The sequence below is a fragment of the Anolis carolinensis genome, chromosome 2 (assembly GCF_035594765.1).
Source record: "Anolis carolinensis isolate JA03-04 chromosome 2, rAnoCar3.1.pri, whole genome shotgun sequence".
NCBI lineage: Eukaryota > Metazoa > Chordata > Lepidosauria > Squamata > Dactyloidae > Anolis > Anolis carolinensis.
In genome coordinates, this window is record NC_085842.1 from 220,425,910 (window position 1) to 220,443,717 (window position 17,808).

General features: G+C 41.3%; 2 protein-coding genes across 7 annotated transcripts in view; both read left to right on the top strand.

The window, feature by feature from the left end:
* Positions 1-1,853: 1,853 nt before the first annotated feature.
* On the top strand, positions 1,854-3,851 carry LOC134295903 (uncharacterized). Its single transcript, XM_062969399.1, is given in 2 exon segments — positions 1,854-1,859; positions 2,870-3,851. Coding segments are annotated over 2 exon segments (954 nt in total). The 3' UTR covers positions 3,818-3,851.
* Positions 1,923-17,808, top strand: part of znf462 (zinc finger protein 462) — a 173,793-nt gene continuing 157,907 nt past the window's right edge. For 2 of the 6 annotated variants that reach the window (XM_008115287.3, XM_008115293.3), the window contains exon 1: positions 4,025-4,272. The gene's annotated coding sequence lies outside the window, so the exon portion shown is untranslated. Of the gene's footprint in view, positions 2,045-4,024; positions 4,273-4,553; positions 5,673-17,808 lie in introns of those variants that run through there. The other 4 variants (XM_062971811.1, XM_003223768.4, XM_008115295.3 and 1 more) reach the window with 4 other exon arrangements.

Genomic DNA, 17,808 nt, shown 5'->3' on the forward strand with positions numbered 1-17,808 from the left:
CTTCCAATTCAAATTGCTTTCCCTCTCACTACAGTGCCTATTGATTTTTCAATGCTAACTTCATCTCCCCTCTCAGTACCAGATTAAAGCCTGCAAAGTATTAAATTTGGCATGGAAGGAGATAGAAGGCAGCAAAAAGTAGACACTCCCATCTCTTTCTCTCTCACACAAAAAAGAGGGAATAAAAAAAAAACGCAGAATCAAGGATATATAACACGTTCACCTTTGCTTCTGCCTTGCCATCAAGGTGACGAAGGGCTAGAAGGCGTGATCACACCAAGATGACACCAAATTGGGAGGGATAGAAGCTAATACTCCAGAAGACAGGAGCAGAATTCAAAACGATCTTAACTGATTAGAGAGATGGGCCTAAACTAACAAAATGAAGTTCAGCAGGGACACTTAGGCAGAAAAAATGAAACACAAAGATACAGAATGGGGGACACGTGTCTCGACAGCAGTACCTGTGAAAAAGATCTTGGAGTGGACAACAAGTTAAACATGACCCAACAATGTGACGCAGCAGCTAAAAAAAGCCAATGGGATTTTGGCCTGCATAAATAGGAGTATAGTGTCTAGAACAATGGTTCTCAACCTGTGCATCCCCAGATGTTTTGGCCTTCAACTCCCAGAAATCCTAACAGCTGGTAAACTGGCTGGGATTTCTGGGAGTTGTAGGCCAAAACACCTGGGGACCCACAGGTTGAGAACCGCAGCTCTAGATCCAGGGAAGTCATGCTACCCTTCTATTCTGCCTTGGTCAGATCACACCTGGAGTCACACTGTGTCCAATTCTGGGCACCACAATTGAAGGGAGATGTTGACAAGCTGGAATGTGTCCAGAGGAGGGCGACTAAAATGATCAAGGGTCTGGAGAACAAGCCCTATGAGGCATGTTTAGCCTGCAGCTGGGCATGTTTAGCCTGCAGAAGAGAAGGCTGAAAGGAGACATGATGAGGGCCATGTATAAATATGTGAAGGAAAGTCATAGAGAGCAAGCTTGTTTTCTGCTGCTCTGGAGACTAGGACGTGGAACAATGGCTTCAAACTATAGGAAAGGAGATTCCACCTGAACATTGGGAAGAACTATTCAGTAGTGGAACTCTCAGCCCTGGAGTGTGGTGGAGGCTCCTTCTTTGGAGGCTTTTAAACAGGCTGGATGGCCATCTGTCAGGGATGCTTTGAATGTGATTTTCCTGCTTCTTGGAAGAATGATGTTGGACTGGATGGCCAGTGAGATCTCTTCCAACTCTTAGGATTCTATCATTTGGGCACCTTTGATTGTTAGTTTCCATGAAGTTTTATATTTACAAACACAGAAGTGCAGACAATCAGGGAGAAAGAGGAGGAGGTGGTACCAAAGTTTTATTTTTATTTTTTCAAAAAGTAGAGGAGTCCCTGCTCATCAAATCATGGAAGAGAGCTTTTAAAGGAGCAGAACGGTTTGGGTCTTCCAACACTGTGAGCAATTCTCTCTTTGTGCCTGTCTATGTGTGTGAATGTGGAGAGAGAGAGAGAGAGAGAGAGAGAGAGAGAGATGGATGCTTGGAGAAGAAATCCAACGACAAAGAGTCTTTATTTCCGGGAGAAGACTTCAAAATACGTGCTAGAAATGGACAATTTGAGTCCTTTCTCTTTTTCTGTCCCCCCTCTCCCTCAAATGCAAGAGGAGAGAGAGAGAGAAGGGGGGGATTAAAGCCAACCACGTGGTAGATCTCTGCTTTTCTTTCTCTCTGCCTTCTCCCCCTTCTCCTTTTAAATACACTTTGCAACCTCCAGTTTTCCATTTATGTTCTTTTTGTGTGTGTGTGTGCTCCTGCTCAGGGAAAAAAAGGATTAAGCCTCTCCTAAAGATGAAGGTATCTCAGGGATCAGCTTAGGGGGCAACAACACATCCATCCATCTCTGTGTGTGTGTGTCTTTCGAGCTCTCTCTTTCTTTGCAGGCTTGGAGGAGAACTTGCCATGGCTGGGAGGAGGATAGCCCTGGAGCAAGAAAGCCACCGGCACCATCTCCTCCAAGGCTGAGGAGCACTTAAACAAAGGTTGGAGGCAACATCTTGGATCTTAGAGAAAGAAGGGGGGACCTGTGTGTTGTCGAAGGCTTTCATGGCCGGAATCATTGGGTTGCTGTGAGTTTCCTGGGCTATGCTCCAGAAGCATTCTTTTCGGATGTTTCGCCTGCATCTATGGCAGGCACCCTCAGAGGTTGTGAGGTCTGTTGGAAATTAAGCAAGTGGCGTTTATATACCTGTGGAAAGCTCTCCTGATGTTTCTCTTGCATCCTCAAAGGTTGTGAGGTCTGCTGAAAACTAAGTAAGTGGGGTTTATATATCTGTGGAAAGCTCTCCTGATGTTTCGCTTGCATCCTCAAAGGTTGTGAGGACTGCTGAAAACTAAGCAAGTGGCGTTTATATATCTGTGGAAAGCTCTCCTGATGTTTCGCTTGCACCCTCAAAGGTTGTGAGGTCTGCTGAAAACTAAGCAAGACCTCACAACCTTTGTTGTGTTTCGCTTGCACCCTCAAAGGTTGTGAGGTCTGTTGGAAACTAGGCAAGTGGGGTTTATATATCTGTGGAAAGCTCTCCTGATGTTTCTCTTGCATCCTCAGAGGTTGTGAGGTCTATTGGTAAACTAAGCAAGTGGGGTTTATATATCTGTGGAAAGCTCTCCTGATGTTTCACTTGCACCCTCAAAGGTTGTGAGGTCTGCTGAAAACTAAGCAAGTGGGGTTTATATATCTGTGGAAAGTCCAAGGTGTGAGAAAGAAGTCTTGTCTCTTCGGATGGCTCTGATTCTTTCCCAGCCTCAGGAAGCCATCCCAAGAAGATTGAAGTTGAGCCATCTCCTCCAGCTTCAGGAAGGCTTAGAGAAACCATCCCAAGAGAACTGAAGTTGAGCCATCTCCTCCACCATCATCAGCATCTCCAACATTAGCATTTTCTCCACCATTAGCATCTCCTCCAACATCAACATCTCCTCCACCATTAGCATCTCCTCCACCATCCCCATCATCTCCTCCACTATCATCATTTCCTCCACCATCCCCATCTCCCCCACTATCCTCATCTCCTTCATCATCTCCTCCACCATCACCATCATCTCCTCCACTATCATCATCTCCTTCACCATCCCCATCTCCCCCACTATCCTCATCTCCTTCACCATCTCCTCCACCATCACCATAATCTCCTCCACTATCATCATCTCCTTCACCATCCCCATCTCCCCCACTATCCTCATCTCCTTCATCATCTTCTCCACCATCACCATCATCTCCTCCACTATCATCATCTCCTTCACCATCCCCATCTCTCCCACTATCCTCATCTCCTTCACCATCTCCTCCACCATCACCATCATCTCCTCCACTATCATCATCTCCTTCACCATCCCCATCTCTCCCACTATCCTCATCTCCTTCATCATCTTCTCCACCATCACCATCATCTCCTCCACTATCATCATCTCCTTCACCATCCCCATCTCCCCCACTATCCTCATCTCCTTCACCATCTTCTCCACCATCACCATCATCTCCTCCACTATCATCATCTCCTCCACCATCCCCATCTCCCCCACTATCCTCATCTCCTTCACCATCTCCTCCACTATCACCATCACTCCCACAATCTCCATCTCCTCCTCCAGCATCCTTGGCTATTTCTTCCTATGTCCCTTTGCTTCCTTGCCCTTTCCTCTCTCTCTGGATTTCTTTCTTTCTTTCTTTCTCCTTCTCCTCCACCCGGGTCTTTTTCTTCCTCCTCTTCCTGCTCCTTCTCCTCTCCCCCTGCTTTCCACGTTGTTGTTGTTGTTAGAAAGCCTTCTTGCACCCCCTGGTGCTCTTTGCGTTTTTGTGTGTGGTAGGCAAGGAGATTGGTTGGTCTTCTTTCTCTTGTTTCTCTCTCTCCCTCTGGTTGCTCATTATTCAGAGAGAGACACACGGAAGGGCTCTGAGTGAGTGAGGCAGAGAGGGAGAGAGAGAGAGAGAGAGAGACGGATATCTCAGGTCATCTGCAGCTGCAGCAAGCCAACGAAGGAGAGAGAGAGAGAGAGAGAGAGGGAGGGAGAGGAGGAGAGAGAGAGGCAAAAAAAGCAGGGAAAAAGATGGCGATCCTCCATTGCTGAGACCTGGCAAGGCGCACATGAGACAGGCAAAAACAACTTCCACAACAATTGCCAGGAGGAGGAGGAGGAGGAGGTGGAGGAGGAGAAGAAAGCGAGGGCAGCGAGGAGGAGAAAAGGGGGCAGCTCCGGACCCGGGACCTTTCCTGTAAGTTCAAAGAATCCATCCCGATCTCCCTTTCTCCCACCCTGAACGAGACCCACACTGGAGGGGAAGATCTCCTCTGCCTTGTCCCACCACCTCCTCTCTTGTTTCCTCCTGGATCTGCCGCCCCATTCATTCAGAGCAGGAGAAGTAGTAGCAGCAGAAGGCAACCATGGAGGTGGTGTTTCTTGGGGCTGGTTGGGGTTTGGGTTTTGTTTCCAGAAGTCCCTTGTCTTGTCCCTGGCCCTGAGGAAGGAGGAGGAGGAGGAGGAGGAGAAGCAGGAGGAGGAGGTGGTGGTGGAGCTGCTCTTGGGTGGGAGGAGGAGGAGGAGGAGGAGGAAGAGGAGGAGGAGGAAGGCAGTTAATTAATTTGGTGTTGTTGTTGCATTAAGGTGCGTGGGGGAGAAAGGAGATAAGTGCTCATAAGTGTGTCTGTGGGGGCAAGTTGGAGCTTTGGTGGCTGAGAAGAAAGAGAGAAAGAAAGATCCCAGATTGCTCTCCCCAGGCAAATGGGTGACCTCTTTCTTCCTTGGCTTTCTCTTTCTTTCTCTCTCTCTCTGGTGCTCCTCTTGATCTTCTCCTCCTCTCCAACCAGGACCTCTCTGTATATATCTCCCTTTCTGGGACCTATAGCCTTTGCTGAAGTTGAGATCCTGAGGATGGATCATGGGGGGTCTCCTTGGAACTGGGGTCTGGAGAGAAGCCATTACAGCAGAGTCCTGCTCCTTATTATGGGGATGATTCCCCCTTTGGAGAGGAAGAAAGGGAAGCTAACAGAGGGCTTTGCTTCTTGTGCACTTCCATGGCTTTCCAGGGAATGAGAAGCAGCTGAGCTCCTTCCCTCCCACCCTCTCTTTCTCTCTCGTGTCCCTCTTCCCCCCTTCTCTTTCTTTATCTCCTTGTCCTCCATTTGCAAGCTGTCTGCTTTGGTTCCAGTCCAGACTCCCAAAACACAAAGCTACTTCTCTTTCCCATGCACACCAGAAGGGAGAATCTCCCTCTCCATCTCAAGGCTTTTCTCGGGCTCCTCCACCACCACCACCTCTTTCCTCCTTTTCTTTCTTGGCTTTTGTAGTTTCTGCTTCTGGGTGGAGGGGGAAAGGAGGGAAGGAAGGGGAGATCTTTGCTGGAGGAGCCCCCTAAGGATCTTCTCTTTGGATCTGATTCTGGACCCCCAGGGAAAGTTTTTGTCCTCTTGGTTTTGGAAGGATCTTCTAGGAGATCCTGGATTTTTTTTTTGTTTGGATTTTTTTTTGTTTGGAAGCGAAGGAGGAAGCTGGTGAGATCTGGGGCTGCTTTCAGAAAGCTGGCTGCTTTGTGTGCTTTCCCTGCTTGTCTCATGAAGCTACTTGCATGCCTAAGAGGAAGTGAATAGTTGGACAGAGGGCTGTGATCTGAGTCAGGTAAGCCATGTCATGTTCTCTAGCTCCACCAGAAAATGGAGGAGAGGGAGAGCAAAGACAGGCTTTTCCACTAGACAAAGCTGAGATGGGAAGTGCTCATGCAATTATGGATGTTTCTCCATTTTTTTCCCCCTGAAGCTTTGTTGGCAAAGCCCTGCTTGACAATTTTTTCCTCCTTCAGTGAGCAACGTTTTGTGATGTCTCTTCTTTCTCTGACTACAGGAAATGGATGATTTGAGGAAGTTTCATAGATTCTTTTCATAGATTCTCCAGAGACAAGAAGAGAGAGACCTATGTTCTCAAAGGGACATGTTTCTCTCCTTGTCCTTTTATAGTTTCATTTTCAAACTTAGCCTTTCCTCCTCCCCCTCCAGTTTTTGTTTTGTTTCTCATTCTTTTGGTTGAACTTCCATCACATTCAAGAGGCTGATTTGGATTGACCAAAAGGCACATTTTGATTTTGAAAGAAAAGGAAATAGTTAAGCTTCATCTGATGAGGGTAGCTGTGTTCTTCTGCAGAATGACATGGAATCAATGCCAATCATTCAAAAAAAAAATATTGATGGCCTTGCTGTGGCCTTTCCATCTGATGAACAATATGATGTCTTCTGGAAGTGTTAATAATTTTTTTTGCAAATAATGTATGATTGTATAGTTTGGATTTTAATTTTCTTTGAAAACCATCCTGAGTTATTTTGAAATTCTATCTCAAATATTATTTAATTTATGGAGGAGTTACTTTTACATTTTTCAGTTATTAGCTCCAAGTGTTTCAGTGTTGGTGGCTAGAGATGTTGATTTTTATTTTCAAAAGGATGCTCATCGTTTTGTTGCACAGCCAAGCTTGAGCATGTGTCAATCCCATTATTTCAGTAGAAGAGTTATATGGAAACCCCTATATAAGGATAATCCTCTATATGTTTAACCGAGAAGGAGAACCTGCTAAGTTCAGTGAGGCTTATTCCCAGTTTATTGAATGTAGGATTGTAGTCGCAAGCATGCCTTTCTCTCTCTCCCATTGAAATCAATAGAGCATATAATTTTATTTGTCCAGATCATGAATTCTGTTTCTAAATGTAACTGTGGGAAACAAATATATTTCAAATAGGTGGCAATTTGGAGAAAGTAGGGTGTTCTTTCTAGGTTTTAATTGGTCAATATTAACAATAAATAACTCCAGCCATACCTAATTATGATCACATAAATTATCTGAAGAAGTTGATGAAGTTTGGTTTTCCATAGTTAGCAATCAAACATGAAAGGCAAACCAGCTGTTGTAGATCTCTCTCTTTCTGCATAGAAATTTCCATCTATGATATCTTCATGTCATGGATAGCTACTAGTTATGGAAAGATGGAGATTTCACCATCTTGAATTACATGCAACCAACAATAACATCTTGTGATAGAACTTTATGACTACCATGCTTCTGATACAGTAGATTTCCTGTTATAAAAAATAATGAACGTTTAATTTTGAGCAATAGCTTCTGGTTGAGGTTGTATTTTTCTTTCCTAAAACTTCTGAGATACAATGAAGAGTTGAACAAAACTCAGTGGTGCACAGCAAGATATTACTTGTATTATCCTTTAATGATGTTATGGTAGGCTTCTGTTTAGGTAGGCCTTTCTCATTGTTTGATGGTGCCCATGTGTTTCTTTTTGGATCCCCCCCCCCCCCCAGTAGAATCAATCCAATATTGTTTTTTCTTGAATCTGTTCATACACAGTTTCTGTTTAGAGAGACTTACCTCTTTTAATGGACCACAGAATATAGGTTTTTCTTTGATTTTAAGGTACAGGTAGCTCAGAGATAATTTAAAGACTCACGCTGTGGACATAGAGGACAACATCTTCAGGAAAGATCCTTTTCATGAGTTAGATATTGGTTCAGATTTATAATTTATAATCCATTATGTAGGCTGGAAAAGTAGAAAGCAAGGCCTAATATCCTTGCTCATTGAATTAGATTCATACAGCTTCTAATAGAAACCTAGCCTACATCAAGGGAATAATGCAATGGGTGCTCCTTCACTGAGGTCTCATAATATGTCATGTCATGGATGATTGGCTTATTGTAGAATATAAATTGCATATGGATGCATGCAGCAGGAGTGTCTAAAGAAAAGAAGCATTGCTTCATGTTTTGTCCATTGTGTCATCCAAGCATGGGCTTACTCAGCTCTCCAGTTCATTTCTTTACCAGTAAAAAGATGGAAATTGCAATTTGGCTTACGTTCCTTTTTCTACCAATGATTCCCAAACTCTAGTTTTGGATTTCAAGTCCCAGAAGCCTTGGTTGCCTTGGTTGCCTTGGTCAGTGATCAGTCAGTGTAGAAGCCGAAGTCCAAAACATGTGGATGACCAGAGTTTGGGAAACATTGTACAATATTAGGAGATAAGCGAGACTCAACCCATTTTTTTTTACCTAAGAAATTGAAGAAACAAACTAGAGAGCCACATGTGTCCATATTTAGGTGGCAGAATGAACAAGCTGTGGAAGAGATTTCCGTGATTTTTTCTTGCTGTGAGCAGGAGAAGTCAGGCAGCATACCGGCATGAGGTTTATTGTTAGTAGACCAAGATTCCTCCAGATCTCTGTCTCATTCATTTGTTTGACCATGGCAGTTTTTAGAAAAGCAATTGCTTATTTTGCACAGGTTCCTATATGAGACTTAATATTTTACACTTCCTCTTGACTTTAGTCTTAAAATGTGAACAGCCTCCTTTCTGATAATGTCCTGTGGCCTGGCTATCTTCACTTGCAGCCATCAAGTGTTTGCATGAACTTGTCATTAAGACAATTTCTTGTGCATCTGTAATATATTGGCCAACTTCCTTTACTGAAGTTGATTAGTTGTTTATTTGTTTGATATATCTGAATCTTTCTGGAAAGTGTTTTTTTATTTTTGGAGAGAGATGTTATATGACTAAATGCATGAATATTATCCCATACTAATGATTCTCAACCTGTGGGTCCCCAGGTGTTTTGGCCTACAACTCCCAGAAATCTCAGCCATTTTACCAGCTGTTAGGATTTCTGGGAGTTGAAGACCAAAACATCTGGGGACCCACAGGTTGAGAACCACTGCCCTGTACATAAATGGTCCACAAGAAGATTTGTTGTGCATATAACATAGGGCCTGCCAAACAGCCATATAATCCAGAATATCAATGCAGATAATCCACAATATCTGCTTTGAACTGGGTTATTTGTGTCCACACTGCCATATAATCCAGTTCAATGTGGATTTTATAGAGTTGTGTGGAAGGGGCTATGGTGACTGATACAAAAACTAAAAGAAGGGGAAGAAATAAGGGTATTAGAATGAGATTTCCTTATAATGTAATTGTAGCTACAGGAACAACATAAAGCAGCCAGGGTGTGTAAATCACACATTTTAAAAATGGTTTTAGATCAAGGGATGTAACATTATAGAGAACTTTTATCCAGAACTAGGGTCATTTAATATTACTTGTATTCTATAGTAAATGTTCAATTCTAGAGTTTATCGGCATCTTTGAATGTGTGTGGATATCTTTTCTTTAATCTGAGGTTTTTAGTAGTAGTAATAATAATAATTTATTATCAACCTCATTGCGGCTTTCCCTGATTACAACAGGAATCAGTTCTCTATCGATAAAAGTGAGAAAAATGAAAATATGTAATATTTGAGGAATTTAAATGATCTCCAACTTGATGCAAACAATAATTGGTTAAGTTGGTTAAGTTAAGGAGGTGTCAAACATTTGTGCTTACTGTTTGTTTAAATCTTTAGCAGATGTGGTACAGGAGGGAAAAATAAAAATGTATGATTATCCATTTGACTTCATAATAATTAACATTTCTGACCCTAGATGCCATCTTTGCACAATTCTCTCTCTCCTATAAATGATAATTCTTAATATAATATATATCATCATTTGGATCACTGCCAAATAACACACTTTTAAAAAATTGGGCTGTATTTGAACTTAGTTTTTGAAGTGCATGAGTGTTAAAAAATTGTGTCTCTTGCCATTTCAATAAGGGGAAAAATATTTGTATATCTTTTGATAACGGTTAATAATAAAAAACATATATTTCACAAATAAGTTTTGGAGTTCTGGTCCAAGTAATTCTTTGGGCACAAAAGAAATCATAATTTTAGTACTAGAAAGGGCGTGCTGAACTTTTAGAATAAGTTCGGTCTGAGTTTTGTAAAAGGCATTATGAAGACAAAGATAGTTTGTCAAACATGCTCTTAGTTTGGTAGTGATATGGAAAAGTGAATGCAGACTTTTCTGTAATGTGCTTATGGATTATTTTTTAAAAAGCACATTTGGGGATTGTGTACAATAAGACCTTCATAATTCTGGAACCCATATTCGCAGTTTCACTTACCTGTGCCTAGGGGAAAAAGGATCTCTAGGAATTTTCTATATCCTCCAAGTGCTTCTATGTCATGTTCCTCTCAAAAGGTATCATATAGTTGCCTTGGAGGACCTAGTAAATTTCTAAAGATCATACCTCTCTAGAAATCTCCAGGTCTTCCAGCACAACTCAATAGTATGCTGGGTCTAGAAGAAAGCAAATTTAATGCCATTTGGTCATAGTTACATGATTGCGATCTGGCCAGAAACGTATTCCCATGGATACAAGGTCTTACTCAAGTACATTTTAAAGTCTACTAATGTATGGCAGTTCTTTCTATTTCAATTAATTTCTAAAATAAAGCCGACAATCTTAGGTATGCCATTGTTAGAGCTGTAATGAGGGAAATGGCTACAAAATGCCTACAATATGGAAATGGATGAATATCTATAAAATAACAAAAATCACAATACTGGTTAACTCTAATTGTTCCGTTTTGTGGGAAGTGTGTGGGAAATCTATCCATACTTAAGTATAATGTGACAGTGAGTTCATCAAGCTCTGAAGTGTTGCAAAGAGCAATTTGGAGACATAGATAGAGGTTTTTCTTTTGAATTGGCAAATCAGACAAATACTCCTTACTTTACTAAATAAAAAATTAAAGGAAGCAATAGTTAAACCATCTTTGGATCTTCTTTCTTTTTCTCAGTAAAAGAAAAAAAAATCCACATTTTATTAGGAGAGCTACAGTGTTTTCTTTTTTGACTAGAAGGCCACCTTTTGTGTAAATAGGCATATGTCATAATTTAGGCAAGAAAAGGTTTGTCATGAATTATACCAGACAATTCTGAATTCCCATGGAGGTTATTTCTTCCCCAGAATAAAAGTCTATTTGAATTTATAGCAGAACAAATTCCAACTCTGCAGAACAGATTCTAACTATAGCACCCATTGCCATGGAATGTCGAGGTCTGGAACCTATTGAGTACCACATAGGTCCTGCCATAATGAAGGGGAAAGGGGATATCTTATTATGTATATGGAAGTTGGATGGCAATAGATGGAGCTTTCTAAAAAAAAACCCCAAAAGTCTTGGGAGACAAGATTCCCATAGAATATCAAATGTTCTGATACTGAAAACATAGGATGGATGGATGTATAAGAGCACAAGAGTGAATTCATAAGAGTGAATTATGTCCGCAGGGTTGAAACAAAAGGCAATAGGCCTTTTGTTTCAACCCTGAAGATGTAATTCACTCTTGTGAATTCCCTCTTATGCTCTAATACATCCATCCACCCATCTATCCTTTGTCATCATCATCTACCTATCTATTAACCTACCTACCTACCTAATCTTCCCATCTTCTCATCCAGGTCCCAGAACATCCTCTTTAAAACATCTCTCAAGGATAGAACAGTTCTTAAGAAAACACAAGTTCCCTTCTGCATCTTTATTGCTTTCTCTGAATAGTGTCACTAGCCATGTATTGATAGGGCAGAGGTTAACAATAAATGGAGACTTCTGCAGAGGTTAACAATAAATAGAGACTTTTCATGTATGTGGTTAATTTCTTTCCCCCAAGATGCACCTGAGACCCTCCTGTAGTGCAAAATTTGGAAAATAAATAAGGGAAACTGGCAATCCTTTCTTTCATTATTAATGGCTGGTCATTAATTTCCACAGCAGTAGTTGATAGCTCATAATGTAAGATTAGGCAAAAACTTCATGCAATGCGTGCATGGAGCAACTGACAATATAGAAACTGTACATTCTTAATCACACCCTAAAGTATTTGGCATACATGATATTTGTCTGTCTAAACTTTTGGGAAAAGGAAAGGGATAAATCTTGAAGCTCATGATACATGATGACTCTTATGATGAAATTTGTTACAAGAAGTTAGAATAGCCACTAACATAGATGACCTAAGGTTTAGACACATTTATGGAACAGGCCTGTGAATGGTTATTACTCATAGCAACTGATTGGGAAATCTCTTGATAATATGCTGATGATACTGTGGCCGGTTTCTGCATCTGTCTAGATCAGTGTTTCCCAACCTGTTTTTGATCAGGGACCACTTTGACCAGGGACCACTCCAACATTAGTAGCAAAAGGTTTATGAATCAGTTTTTGGTCAACTCCAGATTTGGTTTGGTTATTTGGGGCCCTGATTCAGAAAATTGCATTGGATAGACTACATTAGCTCTAGTTTCTGATATAGAACATATGCCATCCAGTAGTTGCCATCTACTTGCCTACAGAAAACCATATTTAATAATTTAGAGTTGATGTGGTCTATCGAATGCAATTTTCTGAATCAGCACCCCAAATAACCCCAGGAACAGGCCTAAAAACAAAGACACCAAGAATTTTTTTTTTGATTGGGCTGTGTTATTATCCATAGTAGTAACAGTGAGGTTGCAGACTGCATTTTAGTTCTTGCGGACCACTGGTGGTCCACGGACTACAGGTTGGGAACCACTGGTCTACATATTGTTGGAAATAGACTGAGACGCTGGTGAACATTTTGGTGCCTCAGATGTTAGACCTGTTTCTGGGTATATTTATATATTTAACCTGTTGGTTCTAAAAATGGCATCAGTTTTCCCCTATCAGCTCTTTGAGATATAGAACATATGCCATATACCAGTCACTATTTGCTTGCCCATAGAAAACCATGATAACCATATCTAAGAAACTAGAGTTGATGCGGTCTATCTAATGCAATTTTATGAATCAGCACCCCAATAACCCCAGGAACAGGCCTAAAACCCCAAGACACTAAGAAATTGTTGGGCTGTGTAATCTATTTGATGCTAAGGTCTGATTTGTATTGTTACTGTTGTTGATTCATTTCCCAGACCTTTTCCCTCTGCAAATTTATATTTTGTGGTACAGTAATAAGAACAATGTTGCATGGAGTTTAAAAAAAAATCCATAATTGTTATGTGATCCATTTGAAATTTAGATTCTAAAAACTAAAAAAAACCTGTATCATGGGCTATTGTGGACTGTGAACATCATCAGATGTGTGAAATGTTATTCAGAATTTGGGGTAATTTGAGTTGGGAAATTTTGATTGTAACAATTAAATGCATATCCTATTGTCTATGACTGCAGTGAACACTATATACCTAAAATTCTGGATAATGCACTGTATAGCTGAAGAAGTGGGCTGAAGAAGAGTGAAAGCTCAGGCTATAATGAATTTATTAGTCTGTAAGAAATGCCACATGGCTCCTTGTTTTACTTCATTAAACTAACATGGCTACTCTGGAGATTTCTTTTTGTGAATGTTTGGACTAAACACTGCATTAAATGTTTAAGCATTGAGATCTAAAAAAATTTCTGAATGATAAGAAACCTTTAGAGTAAGAATGAGAAGTTGTTGAATGTATAGGTGATAGCTTCTTTTGGGAGAGACACAGTTAACATTATAATGGATGAACTTCACCGTGGCAGTATTCCAGATGAGTTGACTGTTGAAAATAAAATGTTCCAGAAGAACTGGGAGAACAGGAAAGAAGTTAAAATAGCATGGTTTGTATGCCAGTGCTGAGAGAAGAAAGAGGAGGGGAAAGGCAGGCAGAAGATAATTATTGTGACTTCAGCTATCTTTTGGTTGAAGAGAATAGAACTGGAGAACTGGAGAAGAACATGGGAATGATTTTTTGAATTCATCTGATGATGCCATCCTCAAAGTAATCTTCTATCCACCCTGGCAACAAATAAATATTAGAAATTAGGAAATCAATTAACTGTATTTTTATTGATGGCAATATGATTTTTTTTTTAAAAAATCCCAATACCGTAGACGTTTTGAGACTTTATAAAGTTTGTAATTCTATTATAGATAGAACAAGCTTCTACTGTTTTATCGTTTATATGTTTAATGTATTTGATTATTTGACCTCCCCCACTCCCCAAGATGGCACTCAAAGCAGTTTACAATGTAAATTAAATCAAAATAGCTAAAAACCTGGTAGATCTGTTGAGTAGCAAAATACATCTGCATACTGTATTGTCAGTGTCCAACATTACAGTTAGCAATCTGAATCCATGAAGTCAGTCATCTACCATAATTGAACTTCGTCCTGGAACCCCTGGAGATATCAAAGACCCACTGTAATGTACTGAAGCAGTAACAAAGAATTGAATTGTGTTTGTTAAAAGATGGCTTTCTTTTGAAGGACTCCAGAAGCTTTATACAGCGTGGTATCTGATCTTATATAGCTCCATAGCAAATGCAGTGGATTTGGAGGTAAACTCATGGACCTTGTGGCTTGTTTGTCTCTTAATGAGAAGTATGGTGCGATCAGGATGAGATGGAAGATGGTCCTTAGGAGGGAAGTACAAGATAGCATATGCTTGGTGAAAAATAGATGTGTGTGTGTCTGGCTGAATTTTGCAACACTTGGTGGCATTGGTTTTAGATGATCCCATGATACAGACCTAAAAGTGGACTACCACTTTACACAAGGGATGTGTGCATCCTAGAACATTCCTCTGCGATTTTGTAATAGGTGACCAACTATTAATATCTGACTAGTTGTGTAACTGGCATCTCGGTTCAGCTATCTTGGAAGATCAGATTGCATTGAAGATGCACTTATTTTTTTGTCTTCATGTACAATCATGTTCACTTGATAGTAATCCCATTGCACCTATGCAATGGAAGTTATTTGTGATGAAGACCTCCTGAAATATGTGGAATAATTTAGGCTGCAAAACACTTATACGACTAATTCTCATGTTAGCCAAAGCCAGAATAGCCCCAGAATAGGGCTTGTTTGTCACTAGTAATGTAAATGCCACTGGTTTCAGTGGGGGTACTCTATTGGAGCTAATACCCTATTTACCCCTTAACTTGTGAGACATTGAATTCAAAGACTTTCATCAGAGTGGAGATCCATAGAACAGCACTATTAGTTGTAACCAACCTGAGTTCTGTTGCTTTTAATTGTACTCAATAGCAATTAACATCAGCTGGATTAAGTTTTGTCTGTAGAATGAAATACCGGTGACTAGAGAATAGTTTTTGCATGGTCCATCTTCTTGTTTCTAGAATGGAAAATCGCCAGAGCTAGTATTCTGTTTAGAGTAATGATAGCCACTGCTGTTCATTAAAAGACTTCCTGCTTCACCCAATGTGAGGTAAGATAGTTACCGGTAATGCATTGGAGCACCAATCCTTAAAATTGGTGATTGGAGCAGCTAGGCTATGGAGTTGTTTCCTGGTTGTCTCAAGGGTTTGATTTAGGAGCTCTTTCAATGTTACAGTGGCTTTATGGGAGCTGCTTTCATCACAGATATTGCCTGCATTGAGATATAATACTTCTCCTGCCCATGGCATTGGCAGTATCCTAAACTGGGGGCCTAGTTCCATGTGAAAGAATTTAACTATGATCAAATTGATTTTGTGAAGGTCAGTAAGTACATTTAAGAGGAGCCATGGTGGTGCAATGAGTTAAACCCTTGTGCCGGCTGAACTGTTGACCTTCAGATGAGGTTGGATATCTTCTGCCACTAAGGCTGAGAGTATATGACTTGCTCAGGATTATCAAGTGGGCTTCTAAGGCTGAGCAGGGATGTGAATTATGGTCTCCCAGAATCTTTAACAATCTAAGATTCACATTGTGGCGGCGGACTGTTGACCTGAAGGTTAGGTTGCTGACCTGAAGGTTTCTGGTTCTAATCCACGAGACAGGGTGAGCTCTCATCTATCAGCTCCAGCTTGTGGGGACATGGGAGAAGCCTCCCAGCTAACACATCCGGGCGTCCCCTGGGCAGTGTCTCTGTAGACGGCCAATTCTCTCACACCAGAAGTGGCTTGCAGTATGTTCTCAAGTAGCTTCTGTCACAAAAAAAGTACATTTAATGCAAGAAATTACTTCCAGCGGTCTTGTGGACTTCCTCAATTGTTTTTCTCCCATTCATTCACCAAAGTGATTCCAACAAGTCATCAGTAACTATAAAGGAACGTGGATGAGTGCTCTTTCTTCCTGAAGGCATTAGTGTGTCACCTAATTGCTGAAAGAATACAGGCAGTATCTTTGAAAATAAACCAAGCTTTAGGATATCTGTTTATATCCCACATATGGTTCCAGGTAGGCTTCCTTGGAGCATGACTTTGGGCCATTTTGCCTTTGCTTTAGCAGTTTAATCTTGTCGTGTGTCATCATTTGCTGGTATCTCTTGGCAGAAAGCAGCCGTTCTGTTCTTATTGGCTTCCCTCTTTGGCTGACACACTCAACATTCCTTTGGAGACACACAGTGGATACATACAATAAAAGGGGGAGATGAAAACACACATTGTGCTGTGTGAGAGGTTTTTTATTTGGTCATCTGGTGATTCTGATTGTCCTTGGTTGGCCATTGGTGGAAAGAGCATAAAAACCTTTGAAGGAAGTTCTCAATGTTCTGAGGAGCTCCATTGTTTTGTGCTGGAATGTACTAATGATCGGCAAGGGAGAGCTATTTTTGATCAGGGGAAGTCAAATGCATGGCTAGTAAAAGAGAGACCAACGACAAGGTACCTCGAGGTAATAAGCTTGATTTTTCCTGAGAATGCATTATCAGGGAAAGAATTGCGTGCAAGTGTGAGTTTTGTGAACTGATCTGCAGGACTGGGAGGATTCGAAGACCTATTTGCACGCATTGTTTGAAGCATTTGTACAACATCCTTGTGATGTAGTTCAGTACTATGTAGACAAGAGTACTTTATGCTTTCCAGGCTGCCTAGTGAAAGAACAACTGAGATGGCTGAACTTTGGAAAGCTCCTTTTTTTGGATCGCAGCTGTAGAATCACCCAGACAGTATAGTTCAGGCATGGGCAAACTTTTTTTGCCTTGGGGCTGTACTGTGGGCCCAGCTGGGAGGGCCGGGCCAGGAAAAAGGGTAGCCAGGCACATACTAGGTGGGATGCACCCGGGAGGGGGAGGGCCTGGGTAGGGCAGGTCATTCTCAGGCTGTCCTGGCATAAAGACGGGGCTGCTCCCCTCATCCTTATGCTGGGCGTAAAATGAGACATGTGACGACTGCCCCAGTCCTCCTCCCTCAAGCTTCTGACTGTCTTCTCAGAATTATGCCAGGAGGAGGGTGAGACAGGTGACCTCTGAGAGCACTCTGGAGAGCTCTCAACCGTTGCATGCCTTCCAAGCTGTCCTCCTATCATAAGGACCAGGCTGCTCACACCATTCTTATGCCAGGAAGAGGGTGAGACACACAGTGGTTGAGAGCACTCCAGAAGGGTCTCAGCTGCTGCGTGCTTCCTCCCCCATCCTTTCTCCTGCATAAAGATGTGACGGGTTGCCACAAGGGAACAGGGAAAATGAGGAGGGCCTGAGGTAAGTGCTCTAAGGGCCGCATCCAGCCCCCGGGCCTTAGTTTACCCATGCCTGGTATAGTTAGTACAGTAGAGTCTTGCTTATCCAACATAAATGGACCAGCAGAATGTTGGATAAGCAAAAATGTTGGATAGTAAGGAGGGATTAAGGAAAAGCCTATTAAACGTCAAATTACGTTATGATTTTACAAATTAAGCACCAAAACATCATGTTTTACAACAAATTGACAGAAAAAGCAGTTCAACATGGTAACGTTATGTAGTAATTACTATATTTACCAATTTAGCACCAAAACATCACAATGTATTGAAAACATTGACTACTAAAAAATTAACCACAAATAAAGATAGAATTGCATAAAATGAACTTCCAGTAACAACATTGTCTGAAGTTAAATCCATAAAAAGCTCAGTCCTTGCTGCCTAGAGAAAC